This window comes from Dermacentor variabilis, chromosome 6, assembly GCF_050947875.1.
Source record: "Dermacentor variabilis isolate Ectoservices chromosome 6, ASM5094787v1, whole genome shotgun sequence".
Taxonomy (NCBI): domain Eukaryota; kingdom Metazoa; phylum Arthropoda; class Arachnida; order Ixodida; family Ixodidae; genus Dermacentor; species Dermacentor variabilis.
This window is the reverse complement of record NC_134573.1, coordinates 80223634-80248350: the sequence shown is the minus strand read 5'-3', so window position 1 is coordinate 80248350 and position 24717 is coordinate 80223634. Positions and strand designations below refer to the sequence as shown.

The following is a 24717-nucleotide window of genomic DNA, read 5'->3' as shown; positions in this document are numbered from 1 at the left end:
CCAGCTTCCTCCATCCGACTGCTGATTGTGTTCACTCGCTTAACTGTTCCACTCTGCTATCCTACACACTCCGATCGTGTGTAACAAGCCGCAGCTGTCGGGTCGCCGTCAGGGTCATCACCGGCCTTTCCCGCTTCCCCCATCGAGCCTATTTAAATGTGCTTTAGCTTTTATTGCGAACAAGTGCCTGATAGTTCAACAACTTCTGTTGCGTAGATAAATTGAATTTGTCGCACTTTAGAAAAATGACCTGGTATCTACAGAGTTAAAGTGTTTAACCTATTGCTAGATGCTGGGCTGCACATATTTTGTTGACACTTTCTCTTAGACCTTGCTGTTAAACATTGTTGGGCCTCCTCCTGCTACTGTTGTGCAAGAAAGGTGTGAAAGCATGGAATGTGTGGTGTCCTCACAGTGTCTCTCTATGTGACTCATTCATCATTTGCTCTGTTGTTTGTCCTGATCATTGTCGTTGTTACGTTCATTCCTGAGCACCATATTGAGTGATCACCAATTAACTATTCAGACCAAGCAACCTTCCAGGTCGTTCCCTCACTTGTTTTCCTGTCTTTCCCGCCGCAAGAAATATAAACAAACTAATATGAACAAACCAGCACAGCAACAAGTAGAAATAGGAGACGTCGAAAAACCCACTGGTGAGAGCCAGTGCAACTTCGTGCACGGCTGCCTCACAAGTTTTCAAGACAAAGCTGCTATTCCTCTTGCTGGGCCCGACTGAGTCCCTTGCGTTGATTGTCGATGCCACCAGGTGGAGTCTGTGGAACTGGCACTTCGCATTCTGGATGGGTACCGCCTGCGGGACAAAGAGATCCGTGTGGAGCGGGCTCGCTTCCAGCTCAAGGGTGCCTACGACCCGACAAAGAAGCCCAAGAAGAAGAAGCAGGCCTCCAAGGACAAAGAGCGACTCAAGAAGAAGATTGACAAGTGAGCACGCCTCCCTTACTGGTCTTTCTCCGTTTCCTGTCCCCATTTGTTACTGAGGATAGCTTTAACACTAAAGGGATAGAAATAGTAGAGAACAAACATGTCTGAGTGATGGGTGAGATTACAGGGGAACTTCAATGTAACAAACACAAGTATAATGAATTATTAGATACAATGAGTTAAAGCTAAAATGTTCTTGCCAGTATAAGCATGTCGCAAATGAATGCTTATAACAAGTGTGTGCATTGTGTACAACAACGGTACTTTCGGGTCAGGTGTGGCTAGATTATGCTAATGAGACTCGAAAGGAAGAGAGGAAGAAATGGAGTTGGGCAGGTCATGTGATGCCTAGAACAGATGATCGATGGAATGGAAGTAACTAAATGGAATGAAAGGCAAGTGGACGTGTCAGAGGAGTAGGTAGTGTGATGAGATTGTGAAGCTTCGATTGAGTTAGCCACCACCAGACAGTTGTAATTGGTCGTGACTGGGTGGTCACTCCACTCGTTGCATTACTCAACGACCACTTCTAAGTGACGAGCTGTCGGTGTTGGTTTTCTCCAATCAGGATATAAATATCCACAGCATGATGATTGCAGCTTAAGCAATGAATGACCATGTGGTGGTTAAGTCAGACAGTGTTCCTTCAAGCCACTTTAAGGGATACTGTTGTCACAGCACACAGGTGCGTAATCACATGGCACTTTTTCTTTCGCATGCAACAAGTAGAGCATGAAAAAAATAATGACAGAGGATATGGTGTTCTGAAAACAGCTGAGTGGGATGCTTTAGGATGCATTAACAGCTTTTGTCACAGCCTGGTGTTGCCTGCTCCTGTGGAACACGCGGTGAACACACAATAATGTGCAGAACTTCTCTTTGCAGTTGCCAATAGGCGGTAACACGAGTTTACGCCAGCATCGCCTTGGCAGCAGCTAGCTTCCCTGTAAATGAAGGCTTCTGCATTGCTTCCCCAAAAACCAGCCAAATAACTATGCCAAGTGTTACACTTAACGATCTGGAGCATAATGTGCAACCTTTCTGAAACATTTGATCAACAATAAAGTAGCAATAAGTGCAAAATGTATATATATATTTTTTTACTATTTTAAGTGAAAAACACACGACCCGCTGGTGCAGAGCACACCTGCTGCTGTTTCTGCAGTGCTTCTTGAGCAGGAGCACTGTGGGGGCAACACAATTTCACAAGAGTCCAAAAGGCCTTATGGTGATACCCATGGAATTCATTTTGCGAAAGTCTATGCAGTAGCTATCTGTGATTCGGCACCAGTTACCGTATTTATTCGCATAATGATCGCACTTTTTTGTCAGAAAAATTTACGCATAATTAGGGGTGCGATCATTACGCGGGTTAAATTTCCTGTGAAAAGAAAAAAAAAATTTCGTCCTGCGTTTGCTGCGGGGCACAAAATAAAAATGGCGGCCGGCAGAGCAAACCAAACCAATGCCCCCTTTACTAGATGCCTGCCACGTTGTCCAATAAACTCGATTCCGTGCCCTCTCCCTTTTCTCGTCTCCTCGAAAAGGCAACGAGCGCCTCTCATGGCGAACACCTGCAACTTAGATCACGTGCTGCATCCTCTGAGATTATCATGGCATCTGTCACCGTCTCGGAGGCCCGCGAGAACGCTCGCTAACAGACGCCCACGCATATCGGCGCTATGAACGCGCCGGCGGAAGCATTCGGCTGCCGCTGCCGCTGGAAGTTACAAAGGCAATGAGCGCCGCCTCACGGAATTTGTGCTGAACTAAGGGAACCGCCACTACAATGGGAAAGCGAGCGACATGGCGGGCGTCTAGTAAGGAAGGCATTGGCCTAACGCGCCGAACGTGATTTTTTTTTTCTTCTCGTGAGTTCATTATGTGCATTGAAACAGTTTCTTCAGTATCAGTAATGAATAATATTGTTAATATCAGCAAGTTTGCGGCAATACTTAGCCATGTTCATTTTGAGGGGACACTAACAGATGGGCGCACTTAGCTGCCACTGACATAGAAACACATGGCCGGCATGCTGCCGAAACTGTGGCATCTGTCTTCACTACTGATCTAATACGGCAAATTTCCGCTAAGGGTGGGTGAATACCTTAGGTGTGTTACAAGCGTCGATGTATGAATAGGGTACACTTTTAACAAATCAGTGTAAACATGGCTACTATTGTTGCCGCTCGCGATTTGTTGCGTGCCAACGAGTGCAGATGAGAAGAATCAAAAGGTGCCTTTTTTGTTGTTGACCACAACCATTATAATAAAGGCATTAAAGACCACAACACATAATAAAGGCAAGTTTGGTTTCAGCTTCTTATTTAGTTATGGAAGTGCAGAAAGTGATGAAAGTAATGAAATGAGGCATCAACTTAAGAATGTTTGGTGCGTGCAGACTGCTTGGTTTGTCCTGAAGAGTCGTTCGCGTAGCATTCGACAGATGGTAAGCGCTATCAATGTTAGCTAGACTTGGCACACGACATATCGCTGCAGCAAGTTCGGGGTGCGATCATTACTCGAGAAATTAAAAAAATCAAATTTTGATGACAAAATTCAGGGGTGCTATCATTACGCGAGTGGAATCATTATGCGAGTAAATACGGTAATTTGATTTTTTGCTTAATTCGATCGCGACCGAAGGTCCCGATCTTAAAATCGGTCTTCGCCATATAATTCGAACTTGAAGAGTCAGCATGCATGCGCCTGACGCCTATGGTGATCTCAAGGGACCCCTTTAGTGGCAGTGTCTGTCACGGTGGAGCTTAGGGTAAGGGAATGTGTCGTGAACACACGTCATCTCCCATTAAAATTGCCTATTTTTGGCCTCGCCTAGTAGGATTTTCAACCAATAACCGTAGCTCACAATGTCTGATTACAGCATTTACGTGATTCTAACGTGCATTTTTTTCCCATGAAAATTGAGCCGAAAATTTCCTGCATGGTGCAATCTGATAATAAACCAAAACTGCCTGCACGGCATTCGTATGTTTTACCGCATCGCATAAATATACTGTGGCAAAGCTTGCTTTCAAAAACCTGATGCAATTGTGCAACACATTTGTCTTCCTAAAAAATTGGATGCGCTTTAGATTTCTTCTTTGTTCAGGAGCTTTAATGTAATTTCAATGTTAGTTTTTTGCTTTAGACATATAGAAAGTAGGTGCACGTTTTATTCGTGCGCATTAGATTCTAGCAAATACTGCTAAATAAATCGGCAGTGAGTTTTGACAATTGTTAAGTGTCTTGTTTAATTAGACCCGCCATACAATCCATTCATTTCATTGCAATAGCAAGTTTATGGACACTCCAGGCAAAATTTTGCCGTCCGCATCGCCATTGCGTGATCTTCCATATGAAGTCCAAGGGCGATAACACCATTACCACGCATCGTCTGCTGTATGTGCCAGCAAAAAGCACAGAGGGGAAGCCGACGATCACGGGTCAATCTGGCTCATGCAAAGGGAGAAAGCAGAGAGCAAACGCGCTGTGTTCCGTTGTGCAAAAGACCGTGGGGTGATAGGTGGGAAGGAGGGGAGGCGGACGGGCGGCTTTGTACTTCGACAGCAAGTGCTTCGACAGCAAGTGCGCATTTCGCAAAAGTGAAACTGATGATCGCGCAGCTCAGTCTTGCATGCCGTATACGGAGGAAAGTGGGGAGGCAATGTGGGAGGCAGGGGGGGGGGGGCAGCTTTGAAACCGTGCGTACTTTACACAGCCACGCGTGCGCCATATCTTGAAAAGGATCTGCAGATGGCTCATACCTTTGGGCATGCTGTGTTCTTGCCGCTCTTGCGTTGAAGCGGTAGACCACACGAAGGTCACTTCGCCCGCTGCTGCTGCTGCGTTTTCACAGCGAGTGTCCGTGCTCATCAATTGGAATGTGTTCATGTTTGTGTGCACTGACACCATGCTTGTTGATTCACTTAGTAAGCAAATGTTTCCCAGTTTAAATGGCTGATTAAACTACCATCATTACTTCGTGTAGCTGTCTACTAAAAACCATGCTTGTTAATTCACTTAGTATGCAAATGTTTCCAAGTTTATACAGTCAATAGACTACCATCCTTACTTTAGATCACTGTCTACTAATTTTCTATCCCAATCAATGTTTCACCTTTTGGGCGAAAGTGCAACTTCTTTGTCAGTACCGTCAGGGTCGAATTAACGGAAGTTGATTGTACTAACATGTAAATACCTAGAAGATGAATAATATAGCTACTAAATGATCCAGACTGCTTAGAAGTTAGTAATCTGTGTCCATCAGATATTTATTTTTCATTGTTCTGCTAGACAGTGTGCAAACATGCATTAAAGGGACACTAAAGGCAAATATTAACTCAAGCTAAAGGGATAGATTAGTGCTCAAGAATTCCTAAGGTGCCAATATTATCGTGAACAGAGCCTTAATAAACAAGAAATATAGATAAATGCAGGACATGATTAGAAACTCCTTAGGGACATTCAAGTACTTGCGCAATGACGAAAGCACTCCTCAGTTAAATTCTGTCACTAGTACTCAACCACTTGTTCCAAAACACATCCTTGCATTGTAGTATAAGACAAAATAAAATGCTGCTTGTCCAACTCTATTTCATATAAGAAAAAAGAACTCATTTTAATCACGGAAGGTTTCGCTTTTGCTTGCCTCTGCGCCGCCCACACTTTCATATTTCAGTAGTTTTGTTATCGCATAGTGCTGCACTGGTTTTGTTGGTTCGCAAAACTCGCGCAAACTGCATGTAGCAAAGAATTCAACTTCCATGTGATGTTGCGGGATGTCCGAATGGTGTACTCCACTTGACCAAAAAGTAGCTGCAGTGGTAAATCCACCACGCTGTTTTGGCTCGGTACAGCCCTCTATCAGAGGCCGTTTTACTCACCGACGGCAGCAAAGGGTGATGATGGCGCATGCAGTGTCACCACTCATCCAGTTGGGTGGCGGGACATTTGAGTTTCGAAAAAAGTATTTGGACCCTTCAAATGCAATTTGCTCGTAAACTAAGTCTTTTCTTGGCATACAACAGGGTGCCTACCAACCGGCAAAACTGGGAATTCCCAGGGATTTTGAATAGTCTGGAAATACTCAGGGAAAACTCAGGGAATTTGTGTTTCTATCAGGGAAAATTAGCTGTAATTTTATTGAAACAGAACGAAAGTCACAGTAGTGCTGGCTCGCGTAACGGAGAGGGATCGTAACGAATCATCTTTTGACGGCGTGTCGTCGGCTGGAGGAGTTGCCAGTGTACAGTCAATGGCTGACTTTCTGGACGCCCGACGGCTCCATAGCAGCATCACGTACCCCATAGTCAATGTCTAAGAACGTCTGAAATTTCGGGTGCAAGAGCCCTTCGCCGTCTGATTTTCTGGACTTTTTGCGGTGACCACAGGTCCAAAACGGCATTAATCAAAGCTACCACTGCCGCTGTTTTGATTACCTCGCCGCCGTGGTAAACGCTAGGCCTAGCTGCTTCAATGTTCATTATTAAGCTTCTTGCCATTCAGCGCCGTCTTTTTCATTGAATTGAATTGAATTGTGGGGTTTTACGTGCCAAAACCACATTCTGATTATGAGGCACGCCGTAGTGGAGGAATCCAGAAATTTTGACCACGTGGGGTTCTTTGACGTGCACCTAAATCTGAGTACACGGGTGTTTTTCGCGTTTCGCCCCCATCGAAATGCGTCCGCCATGGCCGGAATTCGATCCCGCGACCTCGTGCTCAGCAGCCCAACACCATAACACCATGGTTGCTTCGTGTTTTCCATTGAAAGAATTCGCCGCTGTAAGCAATGGCACCGACTCCGTCTTCGTGGTCCTCGCAGTTGGCTTCGAAGCTCGGAAAGTATGGCGCATTCCATAATGCCGGTTCCCAAAAGTCAGCTTTGCCTCAATACAGAAGTGTTAACATGGTGAAGCATAACAAGCTTGGAAAGGGGCAATTGTCACGGCACACAGTATCTATTCCTTAAGTATATACGCGCCCATCTGCCATCCACTGTCACAATACAGGCACCGATATGCCTAATAAGCATGCTGGTAGGCCTTTTCGAATGTGCCTGTGGTGATTTCAGCCTTCAGTGGCAGCAAAAGACATGCATTCATTTTTTTGGACTGCCCGATTTTACTGACGTTTTCGAAGCCCTTTAGGAAGTCCGAAAAATGTACGTTCACTGTACAGCTGACGAAGAGAATGCTTAAAATGGTCCGTGGGGCAAACGCGTGGTCGAAGGAGGACGAGAACAGAAAAGACCTATGCATTGAGGAATGAACGGGAAAGGAAGCCTGTCGCCCCCTTTTTCAAGGAGCTTGAGCTCAAAAAACAATGTTTTGGCTGATGCTGGAATGAAGGTGTCCCTCATTCAAACCAAAATAAACTTTAAAGCAGTGAAACGCAACACTGAGGCGTTATGCGTGTGCTGAGAGTACATCAGGAGAGTTGAGGTTGATGCACCAGCTGTTGAGAATCGCATTTGTGACAAAGTTCGGGCCTCGCACCAATGAGCTTGCTATAAATTGATAAAAGTAGCTCATATCGCCTTCAGTCACGACGTCCACATTTGTAGACGTGACCTGTTTTTGCCATTTCTGTGCAGTGATAGCAAGGAATAGAGCGTGAGCATTAAGCTTACGGCAAATTGAATGTTCTGTTAACCTAAATTACTTCTATTTTTCTTCTGAGTGATAGGTATCATTACAGAGTATCGCTTTGAAGAAGGCACTACCATGTTTTACGTGACGCTTGATGTGGGGCATGTCGGTAGCAACCTTGAAATATGTATCTTTTTTTCTTTCTTTAAATGCTTGAGGCTAATGAATAACTTGTGCATGCAATTAGAGCGGGGGATTTAATACTTTTTATGAAGCAACGTAGCATGACTTACTTTACAATATTCAAATATTCAGTTACTGTGTAATTATAATGACTTCTAATAAAATACTCAAAGAGTTCTATCACCTTGATTTGCTTTCACTGGAGTCTCAAGCTACACCTATGTTGCACACATATGTATCGACAGTCAATCATAATTCGTGACTGAAGTAGATATTCTAAAACATTTGTTTATTTATACATCTTGTTTTTATTTGTATTTGAGAATGTTGCACTCTATTTGCAGTGAGTTTTGCCATTTTATTCAAAGATATTTTATTCGCTATGCATTTTACTAACCCCTCGCCTCAGATTTTTAAAAAATAAAATAAATGATACTCCCCATTATTCAAATTGGATCAAGTCGTTTGTTAGCATGCTTACTTGAGAGTGACAGCATCGGGCGACATAATGTCAGCCTGTCTTGAGGTAAAACAAAGTTCTGTTTCACTCAGGCAATTTTGCAAAGGCACTCAGGGAACACCTGGAAAACTCAGGGAATTTGGGAACGTCAACTTGGTAGACACCCTGAACAAGCATTGTAAGGTTTCTGGAATGGTATTTAAACATTCCATGATGACTTTGTATTTGCTTTTAATGTCCCTTTAAATTATGTCATTCACTGGGGCCATCACAGCTGCACCGTCATGCGGTGCGGCACCTTCTGAAATGGGATGCTTGGCCACACTTCCATGCTTTTTAAATGTGTTTAGTATGGGAAGCATTTGTGCTTTTAGCACTGCCCAAACAACTTTTAAGGCACAGACTCATAGAGCTTTAGTTTGCTATTCTTAACCCATGGGCACCATCTCGGACCACCCATTGAGAGCTTGTGCATACAAAAGGCCATTGTATCCTTAGTGGGAAAAAAGAAGAAAAAACTCTTTGTGCAGTATTATGTTTGGCTGTTTTCAAACACTTTGCAACTTTAGCTGAAACCGGCACTCACACTAGCCAGTCTTGTTACGTCAGCAAGATCGGTGGTATTCGCTTCCATGGGTAGCCTCATCTCTGTATTACACGCTTTTCGTCGTCTTCTGCACCAGATGACAATTCGAAACTTGTCTGCCTTTGCAGCTGTCAAATTGCAAGATACCAAGAAAGTAAACGAATTCCCCTATTTTGCAAAAAGCAGGTCCTTATCAGCAGGGAGCTGTTCATCATCATCATCATCATCATCATCATCATCAGCCTGGTTACGCCCACTGCAGGGCAAAGGCCTCTCCCATACTTCTCCAACAACTCCGGTCATGTACTAATTGTGGCCATGCCGTCCCTGCAAACTTCTTAATCTCATCCGCCCACCTAACTTTCTGCCGCCCCCTGCTACGCTTCCCTTCCCTTGGGATCCAGTCCGTAACCCTTAATGACCATCGGTTATCTTCCCTCCTCATTACATGTCCTGCCCATGCCCATTTCTTTTTCTTGATTTCAACTAAGATGTCATTAACTCGAGTTTGTTCCCTCACCCAATCTGCTCTTTTCTTATCCCTTAACGCTACACCCATCATTCTTCTTTCCATAGCTCGTTGCGTCGTCCTCAATTTAAGTAGAACCCTTTTCGTGAGCCTCCAGGTTTCTGCCCCGTACATGAGCACTGGTAAGACACAGCTCTTATATACTTTTCTCTTGAGGGATAATGGCAACCTGCTGTTCATGATTTGGGAATGCCTGCCAAACGCACCCCAGCCCATTCTTATTCTTCTGATTATTTCCGTCTCATGACCCGGATCCGCCGTCACTACCTGCCCTAAGTAGATGTATTCCCTTACGACTTCCAGTGCCTCGCTGCCTATTGTAAATTGCTGTTCTCTCCCGAGACTGTTAAGCATTACTTTAGTTTTCTGCAGATTAATTTTTAGACCCACTCTTCTGCTTTGCCTCTCCAGGTCAGTGAGCATGCATTGCAATTGGTCCCCTGAGTTACTAAGCAAGGCAATATCATCAGCGAATCGCAAGTTACTAAGGCAGCTGTTAAGACACAGCAAAGAAAGAAACTCGAAGGGATCAGGCTGATCTTGAAATGCCAGCCTTGAATAGTGTGAAGTGTGCAGTTCACTACTTCCAAAATGTGTGCGAAATAAGCACGCCAGGAATTCAAATTTGTGTCGGCCAATAGGAGCACTCCCTGAGCGCCATGTAACTGCAGTGACGAATTGCGACGCTCGCTTTCCATTTTCACATTCGCTTTTGTTGCTTTCATTTCTGCCTTGAGAAATACAGCCCTGCAGCTGTCTGAATCAACAGTCTCTCATGCACGGTGCTCTCGTATATACAACGATACCAAGATGGCGGTGCTGCGCCAACAGAAAGCCACATGCGCACAACCAGCAGTGCGATAGCATCTCGCGAAGCCTGATTTTCTTCCCGATTTCGAAGACAACGCATTAACAGAATGTAATTTTCTCTAATTCTGCTGTGCATTTCTTCTAAATATTTCGCTACGAAATACAAGGAGCAATTGGGCCATTTAGTTGCCACATGTCCCCTTAATTTCACAATGTTTTTTTGCGTTCATGGGTGATACGAATTTTGGGGTATAGGAATTATTGTGCCATCCTGAAATATTTGTATTGTCAAGATTCTACTGTGGTTGTAAGCTTCTTCCAAGTCATTCGTAGTGCGATTCTCAAATTGGGTCCTTGTGAAGGTTGTGCGGCTTCATGCCTGTTTATGTACGCAGGTTGTTTGATTGGCGTCCGGAGAAGTTGCGGGGCATGCGAGACAAGCACGAGTCCACCGTTGTCCTCAAGAACATGTTTGGCCCACAGGAGTTTGAGGCAAGTTCTCCTTGTGCACTCTTTGCACGTTTGCATCACAGTTTTGCTGCCTCGAAGTGCTTTAGCATATACAGTCGCACCTAGCTTAGTGCATGTGAAAGTGCGATCTAGAGCCATGTCTTCTCTCTTTCACTTCCCCATCTCACTTTCCACCTGTAGGGTAGCAAACTGGACTCAGTCTGGTTAACCTCACGCCTTTCTCTCTCTTTCTACAGTCACTAACTGATGATTCGGACTCGACGGGAACCGTTGGAAAGTCTTAATATAGTAATGCCTTGTTAACTCAAATTAGTAAAAACCGGGAAAAATTTTAGGATAAGTGGATTTTCGAGATAAGCAAAGTTGCAGAAATTGCAGTGAAAAGTCTGGTTCTTTCTAAAAAATTCACCACTACTGACCAGCTTTTCAACAAGAACTTCTAAACTGGCTCTTCCTAAAGGTTTCATAGAAAAAGGTAAAAACATACCAGAGATGTCAACCAGCTTCGGTTTTCAGCACTTCCATTTGATTCAGTGCATAAAAACTGCGTAAGACTGGTCTGCTTTGCGGTAGCACTTGGGCCTAGAAGGGCGTCCTCAAGAAGCTTCACATATCGCACATGCTGATCGATCCTTCCGCTGCACTCAACTTTATTTTGCAGCAAGTGAAGCATGTTTCTGGCTTGAGCTGGTGTGGTCGCCTCTTGAGGTCTTTTGTCATCGCCGCCTTCACCGTCCCCTCCTTTGGTGACCATCCCAGCAATTTCAGCGGCGGTGCTCCTGCTGCATACATCCTGTGGGCATAGCGCGTACTCGTGAATGGTCATGTCGCTTTCTGTGGCACCGTTCACTGTAAGTCGCTGCCACGTGCATTGCGAAATCTGGGCCATGTGCGTTGCGCCGCGGCACGGGCTTACCGCGAACGGTGTCACTGAAAATTACGTGAGCATTCATGAGTACATGCTAGGTGAGCAGGACATACCGGTACGCATGCAGCACATGTATTTTATGATATGTTGCATAGAATAAAGAATCCGTACCACATGCGTTGCATAGAATAAAATTAAAGCGGACATCACACCTCTGATAGTAAATAATGTGCGTTGTATAAAGCAAACAAAATGAACTGTATAAAGTGTGCTGCCTCTGCGCACGTCTCTCCCATCACATGACATGCAACATGGTTGCTTGACAAAGTTGTTATGCTGCTAGGTTCCAACTTGACATTCGGGGAAAGCGTCCCCTTTGCGTTGAACGAGGCAGCCTCGTGCGGAGCTTGTTAAATGTTCTGGCGGTGGAGTTCTTATTCTGCTCTTGGAGAAGATTTCGAGATATCTGCAGTTCGGCCCAAAAATACTTTGAGATATAGGGCAACGAATACATGGCATGTATATGGGAAATGATTCGGTGCCGTAGAAAGTTTCAACTTAGCCACTTTTTCTAGATATGCGAGTTCGAGTTCATGAGGTATTACCGTAGGTAGGAGACTCAAATATCTTATTTATCAGACAATTAGTAACCTTATTTTACAGGCAGCCCAAGAAGGTTGTCAAGCTGCAACCTCATCAGTCCATATTTTGACCATTGTCATGCGATCACTACAGCTAGATGAAAGTACAGTCAACGCGTACACCAAATTTCCACCCCTGGTAAACAAAAGAAGTAGACTGTCTTGCTGTAGGTGAATAATCGTATGTTTCATTGCAACAGTCATTGTCTGACACTCTTGTAACTAAATCATCACCCTCATTGGCACAAACACCGACAGTGAAGTTGGTGCCACTTGATATAGCTTTATGATAGTACTGTAAAACCTCATTAATTTGATCATTATTAATTGTAAAAACCTGATAATTTGGGCTTGTCCTTTGGTCCCAGAAGGTGTATGCATTATTTGATGGCATCAAACTCTCATTAATTCGTATAACCCCCGGAGTGCGGCGAGTGCAGAGTGCAGCAAATACGTGAAGCAAAACACAAAGTGCCGCGAGTGGCCAACTGAATCGAAGCTATGGAATCTGCACCAGCAGAGTCATCAGCAGAAACCATGTGCGAACAACAGAAACACCGAACACTTTGTGTCTATTTGTGTACACTATATGCGTTTACCACCGTAAATGACACTGTGTTGGTCGCACATGCCCTGTGTAGTTGCCATCCCCGACTCTGTCAATAACGATCACGTTTTCGTCGGCCGTGGTTATGGCAAACAATAAGCTTGTTTTGACTAAGTGTGCATGTTGGGTGTGTGCGTTCATAATTGCTTGATCACCATTCATGATGGCGTCAATAACAACTGTGGTTTTGACGAGCAGTATAGTGGCTTTACAGCCATCGTAGTCCTCCATAAAGAAGGCAACAAAATCCCAATAAAGAAGGGCGTCAGGCAGGGAGATACGATCTCTCCAATGCTATTCACAGCATGTTTGCAGGAGGTATTCAGAGACCTGGATTGGGAAGAATTGGTGATAAGAGTTAATGGAGAATACCTTCGTAACTTGCGATTCGCTGATGATATTGCCTTGCTTAGTAACTCAGGGGATCAATTGCAATGCATGCTCACTGACCTGGACAGCCAAAGCAGAAGGGTGGGTCTAAAAATTAATCTCCTGAAAACTAAAGTAATATTTAACAGTCTCGGAAGAGAACAGAAGTTTACAATACGTAGCGAGGCACTGGAAGTGGTAAGGGAATACATCTACTTAGGGCAAGTAGTGACGGCGGATCCGGATCATGACACGGAAATAATCAGAAGAATAAGAATGGGCTGGGGGTGCATTTGGCAGGCATTCTCAGGTTATGAACAGCAGGTTGCCATTATCCCTCAAGAGAAAAGTGTATAAGAGCTGTGTCTTACCAGTGCTCATGTACGGGGCAGAAACCTGGAGGCTCACGAAAAGGGTTCTACTTAAATTGAGGACGACGCAACGAGCTATGGAAAGAAGAATGATGGGTGTAGCGTTAAGGGATAAGAAAAGAGCAGATTGGGTGAGGGAACAAATTCGAGTTAATGACATCTTAGTTGAAATCAAGAAAAAAAAAATTGGCATGGGCTGGGCATGTAATGAGGAGGGAAGATAAGCGGTGGTCATTAAGGGTTACGGACAGGATTCCAAGAGAATGAAAGCGTAGCAAGGGGTGGCAGAAAGTTAGGTGGACGGATGAGATTAACAAGTTTGCAGGGATAACATAGCCACAATTAGCACATGACCGGGCAAGTTGAAGAAGTATGGGAGAGGCCTTTGCCCTGCAGTGGGCGTAGCCAGGCTGATGATGATGATGGTGATAGTTTTGACTCGGTGCTTGCAATGTCTGCATCTCTTCAGAACTACGTGGTCATCATGCATGATTGCATCTATAACGACTGTAGTTTCTTCCATTACAGTTGCGGCAAGATGCGGTTTCGTTCTAACTCAGTGTGCGCATTGGCCACGTGCCTTCAGAACTGCGCAGTCACCATGTATGAGCGTGTTGATAGCAACTGCAGTTTCGTCTGAGGTAGTTCTGTATTGACTCAGTGCAATGTCAGAAATATGGCAGAAGCTCTTGAGGATGAAGACCAGTTCTATCGCGACCTGCAGGATGGCATCAAATCCACAGCCATCACAATGGTCGGACGATCTGTTGAAGTCATTGGCGAAAATAGTCACAGGCCTGCATGGTACACACAGCATAGTCACTGCTTAAGCTGGAGGAGTGGCTCATTTTCAGCAGCACACGTTAGAGGGTCTTTATACAGTTTTCACGAGAACGATCTGAACTGTCTGCCCGGCGTCGACGGCGAGCTGCGGCTTGTGCTGCACTCTGCGTAGTGTTCTGCTGAATTCGACATTACCTGGTTGCAGTCGTGCCTATAGCTATACTGCAGTCTACGCTCGTTATAACGGACCCACGTACAACAGAATTTAGGATATAATAGACCATATTCCAGCCTTAGTTTGCTCTACCTATTTTGATAATGCTATGAAGTTTGCTTTTAATGGACAGTGCTACAATGGACTATCGACTAGAGTGGACGAAATTGACGGCAATATTTTGCAAAATCGGGCATATAGAATGTACTTTTGCCTTGTCAACGTGCGCTGACAACTGACTCGCGAGGGTCAGCCGACGATCGTGGCTCAATATCGCGCACGCGAGGGAGGAAGGTGGGGTGGAAGCGTGGCGTCTTCTTTTGCATGCAAGGCACGAAGATGAGGGGAGGCGAGAGAGGGGGGCTGTACTCTGGCAGCTGCTGCTTACAGTGTGGACGCCGTATCTTGTAAGGGATTTGCGATGTGGACAAAGTTCTCGCCTGCACGTGCTCCCTTCTTTAAAAGCGATCTACGATCTGGACAAAGTGCGCCCACTGCCAGTAGCTTCGAATGTGCTGTGCTTTCTACGTTTAGTTCGCGTTGAAGTGAGAGACAGCACGAAAGTCAATTTGCTCCCTGCTGCTGCCGCGCTTGCTTGATTTTCTATTGCAATCGATGCTTCGCCTTTTCGGCAAAGCTGCAACTATTTTTGTTTGTTTCTAATTTTGGAACTTCGTCACTCATTTTTTACAATAAAGTTGTTAGACATCGCGACGAAAGTTTCTGAAGTGAGGCGTTTGGGATATTACAGACTTCGGATAAAATGGACATTCTTTTGTGGGATTATCAGGGTCCGGTTGTAACAACAGTCGACTGTATTCGCTTCTTCAGCAGCGTACCTTGCGAGGAGGCACCATAATGTGTACATACCAAGGAGTAAACACAAATATCCAGACTACACGGCGCACACATCCCATCTCGACCCGTGGCAGGTGGTGGGTGCTGTTGTTGATGATGACCATTTATGAGTATCCCCTTTAAAACGGGTTGGTCATAAGTGGTCACATGGCCTGTTGATTTAATCAGGTGTGCTATATGTGGTTTTCATTCTACTGGTTTTGTATACATCTTCTTAATGATCTTTTCCCTTTTCCTTTCTCAAACCTTCTCTATCTACCTTGTTCCGCTACCTATGCAACTGCTACATGGCATGCCACCTGGTGTAAGAATACGCAAATGCAATGCAAAGTGTGCGCATATTGATGTATGCAGGGCACACGTCACATTGCATGTCTCCTTCCTAGCTAGGACACAATTATAGGCCATGTTTCCACTGCAAACTAGTGAGCGCTGGCGTGGCTCAGTGGTAGGGTCCATTGAGTCGGGGTCCGCTACTGACTCTTGTGAAGCGAGTCTGGGTTCGATCCCGGTGGGCGCTGGTCTTTTTTCTGCTCACTCCGGGTGATAGCTGTCACGGACACCGGCGGCGGCAGCGGACAACATCGCCTACCTAAATGGCTATTGGAATGAGCCCATAACAGCTTACACTGTAATATAATCAGGATATGCCTGCAATAGTGAGAAGCATCTCTACTCGGACGAAGATGCAAGTCTTGAGCCACGGTCAAAAGGCCCATGCTGCGGAGGACGTCACGAAACCCTTGCTGCTACAATTGCTAATAGGTCACGAGATGGCACGAACTGCTGTTCTTGTGTTTAGTTTGTGCAGAATAGAAGCAAGGGTTGTGAATTTGAAACTCAAACATGCTATATGCACTTAATGGTGTCCTGGGATAACTGGATAATTCAGTTTATATTTAGAACTAGGGACAGTAAAGAGAAAAGCAATTTGAGGTGTGTTACTATATTGCCCTTCTACAGTACCAGAATAAACTACCCCTACTGCGAGACGATGCTTGATGAGCCATAAATGGGAGAACGAAACACAGGTGGCGACACCGCCACCTGTGGTGGTGTTGCCACCTGTGTTTAGTTCCTAGTTACCTGTGTTTAGTTTAGCCTAGTTAAGTTTTTATTGGTAAACACGGCCTACATTGTATCCTAAATGAGCCAGAAACAGAACTTGACAACTTTAGAGAACACATCGCCAAAACGGCACAAACGAGAGGAAACACTTTGACTTTCATACAATATACTGACGTACTGGCCCTTGGGTTTCGGTGCAAAATTTTAAAAAAGAATTATTTTTGCCCTTCATTTATGGTGTACTGGAACCAAACCTATGGAAAGGGAATATTGACTCGTCTTTCTTTGAAATTTCATTATTTTGTAGGATTGTCGTGCTTAATCTCTACTTGGCAGAAACAAATTTATAGTTTAAATTTGTATTCTTTTGCAATTTGCCTCTTGGCCTTTTGCAGAAGGACCCCACCTTGATTCTGGAGTACCAGAAGGACCTCAGGGAAGAGTGTGGCCAGTTTGGAGAGGTGAAGAAGGTGGTCGTGTATGATGTAAGTAAATGCCTGAGAATTCTGATTGCAGATCGCGTGGCTACTTTGACAAAAGGCTGCAACTTTGGTCTCAAAGCTGCTTTGAAACCTGATCTTCGCTTTTTAGTGGCATTAGCTGTACGTGACCCTCCACGTGACAACTGTACAAGTACACCCTGGTGGAACATTCTTGCGCTGCTCTATAGGGAGTTGAGCGAGAGAGCAGCTAAATTCAAGAGTTGACAAACCAAGGAATAAAAAGGTGGCATTCACAGTCTCTTACTGAAGAAGGGAGACTTTAACCCTTTATAACCCGCCGTGGTTGCTCAGTGGCTATGGTGTTAGGCTGCTGAGCACAAGGTCGCGGGATCGAATCCCGTTCACGGCGGCTGCATTTCGATGGCGGCAAAATGCGAAAACACCCGTGTACTTAGATTTAGGTGCACGTTAAAGAACCCCAGGTGGTTTAAAATTCCGGAATTCGCACTACGGCATACCTCATAATCAGAAAGTGGTTTTGACACGTAAAACCCCATAATTTATATTTATTTTTTAATCCTTTATAGGCGATTGTTGTTTACATGCATCAAACAAACAAATTGTTTTTCTCACTTTATTTTGGCATTCAGTAGTTTTTGGCTAAATGTGCTTGGCTAACACTGAATCATAAGCAAATGTCATTGTTTTTTGGACTAGAGCAGAAACAAAGGATGAGGAAAAAAGTTCTACACATGGCTCGCTTTCTTCTGAAAGTTTGGTCAGAGGAGAAATACCAATGCAACACCCCCAGCTGGCAGAGGTATCACACAGGTCATCGTCATCATCAGCCTATCTTATGTCCACTGCAGGACGAAGGCCTCAGTGGACATAATGGTGATCTAGGTGAAAATACAATGGTACAATACAAATGGTGATAATGGTGACATACAGGTGATGTAGAGCAAATACAATGTGCGCCTCTGTTTCACATCCACTGAGAACTTTCTGTACACGTTCCACATGAGGCCATTGGTGGCTTGAAGTGAAGGTCGCGTTCAGTGTTTTGCTCATTTTTTTTAAATGTGCAAAATACACCGAGAATAAGGATATTCACCAAAAAGAAAAGAAAATATTTTGCAGAAACTTATTTAGCAATAGGTTAGCTGCTAGTGTATTGCTTGGTGTTGCCCAGGCAACACCAAGCAATACACTTTCATTTCAACATTTCATTTTCATTTCACTTTCATTTTCAACATCGGAGTCTTCTGAATCCCCTACAACCTGACGGACTGTTCCCTCATCAGTCAGTTCTTCGCAGAAGTTGAGCTCGTTGTCAGCGTCAACAAACTGTTCAAAAGTTATTTCCGTGGGCACAGTACTGCTTTCCGCGCTTCGATGCCATCGGCGAGGACGGAGTGGGGGCCATCGAAGGCAAGCGAAATCCTCAAGTTGCGAACAGTGGAGTTCGCTGACGAGCGTCGAAGCACCTAGGCCTAGCATCGCAGAGCACACTTGACACAACAGCACAACCACACACCACGCTAGCCAAAACGTGGCCTGCTCAAACAAACGAAATAGCACCGCTCCAGAAACTCCGCTGGAGGCGGAAGTGCGGCCATTTGCGGCGATGAACATAGCCAGCTTGGCCAGACCAAATCGGTGTGTAATGACTAGATTCGGCTAGTTGTGGTTCAAAGCGGCGATATGCTTCGGCTGCAAGTCGATTTCCTTCGACGCTGCGCGAGGAGCGAAAGGAGCTTCCGTCGCGTCAAAAAGTCAGGAAAATTGGACGGCAGGGGGTTCGAGCGTCCGAAACTTCAGATGTCCTTATCCATTGATTCTATGGGGCTCGTGGCGGTGCCGCGAAGACGTTCGAAATATCAGGCATGTCCGAAAATTCAGTGGTTGACTGTAATATACTCACGAGAAGAAAAAAAAAATTGCGTTAGGCGCATTCGGCTTGCTCCGCCGGCCGCCATTTTTGTTTTGGTGTCCTGCTGCAAACACATGACGAAAAATATTTTTTTCTTTTCGCGGGAAATTTAACCCGTGTAATAATTGCACCCTTGATTTTGCGTCAATTTTTTGACAAAAAAGTGCAATCATTATGCTAGTAAATATAGTACTACGTCGACATGGACTGTTTCAGTACCATTTCAGTACTTTATACATTTTGTACATTCAAGATCCACAATAAAGTAATTTGACCACCTGGGAAAGTTCTTTTCAAAAGAATTCGACCCTCAAAAGGTTAAGCGAGAAAACAACACGACACCTGAACGTAAATTATCAACTGGTTTTCGCTATCAACTATCAACACGCATCCGCAGGGATGCTCTTCCCTGTCTACGTACGCCCTCTATTGTCAGTGATTATGCTAATCTTTGTATTGCTGAGTGAAATAGACGCCACACTGACACATGAGCCCTGTGGGTCCATCTTGATGTTGTATGCTTCCACGACTTCTCTATTTCTTTGGTTCCTACTTTTCGGCAGAATCACCGTCTTGTGGGAGATAACCTTGCACTTGCATGAAGCGCAATGAGTGGCTAGGTGCTCTGGCGCATGCGCACGATTGAGAACAGTGTACAGCCGCCCATCTCACTTGAAAATGACGGTGCAGGCACAGTTTCTTATTCCACTACAGTAAAACCGCGTTAAACCATACCCGTTTAGACAGTAGTTTCGTTTTTAAAATAGTAAAGTCAGATCCCCAACTAAGCAGCCATTGAACATAATTCGTTTTGTATCTGCATAAACCGTACCAGCTTAGTGCATACGTGTCAGTTAACACTTCGTGTTTCCACTTTTTGTTGCAAATCACGGCAGTGCGTCGTCCCCATTGGGCGTCCCGGCACAAGAAGCCTCAGAGATCAGAACAATGGCCTCCAAGCGTCCTGTTCGTTTGCACATGAAGCCACATCAACATCGTTTTAGCGCCATGCCAGAGAGTGTTGTCACGTCGTGCTCGGATAAAACACACCGGGTGCTCAGCATAGAAAAAAATTTGATATTGCTCATGCTATGTTCGGGATTATGTCCACGCCAGCCAAGAAGCCTGGTGGAGCTTATAACAGCGGTACTACTGCCCTCTTTCGGCTGACATTCCCCCTCTATAAGCTACGTCAATTAGGATGGGGAAGCGGGGAAGGGGCTTTGTATGCAAAATAATCCTATCGAGTCAAATTTGATTAGAATATTTCAAAACGAAAGCGTTATTAACTAATCAAACAAATTTAAGTTGTCCTTGAATTAATCACTCAAGTTTTAAATATAAGCATTACTTTGAATCGTGCAGTAAAAAAAAACTTTTTTTATTTGCTGGCTCTATTTGTTCACAAAAATTGTGTCGGCTAAAAAGCACATAAACCACCTATGTGAGCAACTATTTGTGCAAATAGCATTAGTTTTATGAAGAATTACTGATACTTTAAGTCCCAAAGGCTTGTATAATCTGGAGAAATGGTGTTCTGACAACACAAAAAGGAAAAGGAAACTTGCCAATAGCATTTGAAAAGGTAAAGGAGGTGGGTGCGCCTGATGCATTTGGCTCTAACGTATTATCCGCCTACCTTTATTTTTCACAGTGTGCTTCATTTTAAAGGTCACACATAAAGCATCAAAACTTCTTTTTGGGCGAGTTGGTGCATACTTCATTGGAAAATTATAACAGCGTAAACTCATGCAACTACAAAGGAACAAGGACGAGAAACAGCGCTTGTGTCCTGTCCTTGTTCCTTTGTGGTTGCATGTGTTTGCGCTGTTATAATTTTCAAAAACATTTATAGCAAGGAGATCAAACTGAAGGTTCTCAAAACACCTTCAAAGTCTACACATAACCCGTCTAGGTGGTTCCATGCTTTTCTAATTTATTACTAATGTTCACTTTGAGCACATTTTAGGACATTACTGCTTCATTGCAGTCCATATTGAGAACACTGATGAAGGAGGTGCATCATTTTTAGTGTTTGAAGTTATGGACCAGCGACCACTTACTGCTTTCATGTGGCTTGCCCACTGTAATAGCTCCAGATAATATAGTTTGCAATTTCTTTCATAAACCTGCTCCTAAAGTACACTTCACTGCTCCAAAAGCTGCTCCGAAATGGCATGGGCCAATAGCATCACGGTGAATTGACAGGTAGAATAGAACCATCATGGGTAGATGAGAGAAACAGGTTTCTTTTACAGTCGAACCCGGCTATATCGAACTCGCAAAAAAACGCCTATCAGTTCGATATAGAACATAATTCGATATAAGCCTGCTAAATAATTGGATGTCATAAAAGCACATGCCATTTATAAAATCACTTTATTGATTAAACTAGCTTAGTTTCGCACGAAATAGTCCTGCATTCTCTTCTGCTTTGGCAATGTCGCTGCCTGCGACGCACGCACTTTTCCACATTAAGGAGTCGGAGCAGCTGAGGCCGCAACTTTCCGCATTCGCGCAGAAGCACCGGACTATTGCGAGCGCACCAATCATTTCGGAGGATGTGGGACCGTCGTTGCTTTCCTCATTGTGCCCACTTTCACTTGTGCTCGGTACGATGTTGGCAATGTAGTCTTCGTTTTCGGGCTCTCCCGTGGTCGCGACACATCATTTGCGCTCACAAACTCATCCACCGTTGATTCGTCAACAGCTTCCGGAAATTTTGACAGTTCGCTCCAAACTTCGGCAACACTGGCAATTGCTTCATCGCATTCATCAAAATTCACGGTCATCACTGAGCACGCGGAAGTCGGCACGGCTGAAGCAATTTCAGATTAACCACTCGTACGCGGCCGTGCGTACGGGTCGGGTGCCACGGGCACCGGGTCGCGAGTTTGGACGCTTTAGCCCTAATCTCCCCCTTATTCTTCAAGATCGTGCCGAGAGTGCTCCTCGGAATCTTGTACTCTGCGGGGACATCCGACTTCTCACCGCGTTCGACACGATTTATCATTGCGAGCTTCACGACGAAAGGCTAATTCTGCCGCTTCATCACGGCAACACTGTGGGAGAAGGCCTACAAGGCGCACACAAAAACAGCGAGACAACTCGCACTTTCGCCATCTTGCGCGACGAGGGCGCAAGAGCATCTGATTGGCTGTCTGAGCAAGCGCTGTGGGCGGGCCAGGATCATTTTTTGCAGGGGGGGTGCCGACGGCTCGTCTGAGGCATAGAGTTTCCTACAAGAATTACTAGAGGGAACTCTGGTGCTAGTGTCTACGGGAGCTGCAATGGGAGCGGTTGTCCCAGCATGGGAATTATGGGAAGTACATGGATTTGCCTAAACTTCGTCATTTTGGCTTCAAACGGCTTTGTGGCTTTGTAAACTCGTCATTTTCAACAGTATATTGCGCAACAAATAATTAAATAAACATCATTAAAATTGCCCGACGGCAGGATTCGAACACAGGGACTCAAGCATAGAAGCCTGATATTGAAACCATTATTCCACGGACGCAAGTATCGACAAGCCAATGAAACGCCCTTATGAATTTATCGCGGGCATGCCAGTGCCTTGAGACGCTTGGAGCGTTTTGATTTGACCACCTGGACAAGCTCAATCGTTGTAATTAATAGCAATTGTACGCGTTCCCGGCGTCTTCTGCACTTCGAAGAATATAGATTGCGCCGAAATATACGAAAATAAGATTTATATAGCGTAATATACAAAGCCACAAGAACGTTTGAATCCACAAGCACGAAGATCAGACAAATCCATGTACTTCCCATCATTCCCATGGTAGGACAACGACTGCAGCGCCAGAGTTCCCTCTAGTAATTCTTGTAGGAAACTCTATGGTCTGAGGCAGCGCGGTCGGGCGCGGTCACGGTAGGGAGAGCGGTTGGATGGAGCCACGCAGCCGGGTTTTCTCCGCCACCGCGAGGGAAAGCCAACTTCCGGGGGCACTTTCCGCCGCTTGACGTTCGATATATCGGGTGTCGCTGCTATTTTTGTTCGATGTAAGCGTAATTTTTGCGATATATACTCATTGTAACTATATCGTGTCCAGAAATTGTTCGATATATAGAATAATTCGATGTAAACGGGTTCGATATAGTCGGGTTCGACTGTAGCACATTTCTAGCTGCCACACGACTCTTCTTTTTTCTTAATATTCTGCAATCGAAACCAAAGGTACTCTGGGTCAAAGAGTTTCTAAACAGAATAAGGCTAGTGGAGCTTCTTATGTTACAGTCTGTAATGAGCCAGGGGATGGCTGGTATTCAAAGTTTGAAAGTTTTGAACAGATTTCCGTCTCCATTTTTTTTAAGGACATGCACTGTAATCAAAACACGTAGAGTTTGTAGTTGTACTGAGGCCATCAGGCAAAAATTCTCAGAAAATGCAAGCTGTAGAAGTACTTTCCCATGAAAAGTACTTCAATGCATTCAGTGGAAGCGTAGTTATTGGCAGTTAAGATCACCTATGCTCCCCTCACAGTGCTCCTGCTCCTTCTTCGATGCTTCGCACTGCGAACGCCATGGTAGAGTGGGGCATGCTCACAATGCTCTGCCTACTGAATGTCACTATGGTGCGCAGTTAAAATGTGCTTTTGGCACCTGTGACATACCAAACTCTGAGGCTATCCTTCAACTTATGCTAGACTTCACGGTGTCTCATCTCTTTGCTTTGCTATAGTGTACCAGGTAGCTATGTGCTGTTTTCTCGCACCAAGTGACAAATAGCAAATTTTTTTCCCCCTTATCTCCACAGCAGTCACACAATTTGTGAGGCTTGAATGAAGCACGTGTATGTTCACTTGTAACGAGCTTCAACCATGATGGTGGCACACTTCGAAGATGAGCAGCTTGGGAAGCAGATGACCTGTTCCAGTCGGATGTTGTTGCACAAGCAGGCTCACCACACGCCTGGAGCCACATCGCCCACAGATACAACTCGGAGCGTGTGGTTGTCCTCAGCGAGTCTCATGTTCATTGAGCGGGCTCGTTGCCACAACCGTGGTATCTACGTTATGTAGCAGTTACAGCTATATGCAACTGTACTGCATTTGCTATGTGCACAAGAGAGCTGGAGTGTGGGTTCACTCTCACGGGCTCCACTCTAGTCGTGCTTTGGGGTGCAGACTGGCTTTGTCTTGCACCAGCTTGACTTACAGATAGTAGTGACATTCAAATTGCGCATTCAGAAGCGCTGTTACTAGTTCAGTGCAAAGCAATGTCTGTCAAGGCATCTGGCCAGGAGCTGCCAGGAGTGAGCGCTTGCTGACAACCATACATGTGGTCTGACCTTAAGTTTTGCATGGTTTGAGGCTAGTTTAGTGTTCACACAGGGTGTGTACCAACCGGGAAAACCGGGAATTCCCAGGGAATTTGAATAATCTGAAAAACTCAGTGAATTTGTGCTTCTGTCAGGGAAAATTAGCTGTAACTTTATTGAAAGGGAATTAAAGTCGTGTTAGTGCTGGCTCCAGTAAGAGGAATCGCAGCGAATCGTCATTGACGCCGTGTCATCGGCACAATGTATTGCCAGAGTAGTTAACGACCGATTTTCCCGACGCCCGATTTTTCGGACATGCCCGATAATTCGCACGGCATTGCAGCACCACAACGTGCTCCATACAAACAGTGTATATTGCCCTGACTGCAGGTCTGAAATGGCATTAATCAAAGCCGCCGCCACCGCTGCCATTTTGATTATCTCGCCGCCTCGAACCGGCACTCTCACACACAGATCTGCTGGCAGCCGTAGCCACCACCGCGGCAACGTTAGGCCTAGCTGCTTCTACGTTCGCTATTAAGCTTATTGCTGTGCGGTGCCGTGTTTTTTATTGAAGGAATTCGCCGCTGTCAGCAATGGCACCGACTCCGCCTTTGTAATCCTCGTGATTGGCTTTGAATCTCGCCGAGCACAGCGCGTCGCGTAATGCCAGTCTTCGAAAGTTAGCTTCTCCTCAATACAGAAGT

General features: G+C 45.0%; 1 protein-coding gene across 2 annotated transcripts in view; it reads left to right on the top strand.

The window, feature by feature from the left end:
• barc (RRM1_TatSF1_like and RRM2_TatSF1_like domain-containing protein barc) overlaps nt 1–24717 on the top strand; it is a 62828-nt gene that overhangs the window by 30841 nt on the left and 7270 nt on the right. For both annotated transcript variants that reach the window (XM_075695213.1, XM_075695212.1), the window contains exons 4-6: nt 770–945; nt 10502–10598; nt 16752–16841. In XM_075695213.1, coding sequence (XP_075551328.1) covers nt 770–945; nt 10502–10598; nt 16752–16841 — 363 coding nt within the window. The remainder of the gene's footprint in view (nt 1–769; nt 946–10501; nt 10599–16751; nt 16842–24717) is intronic.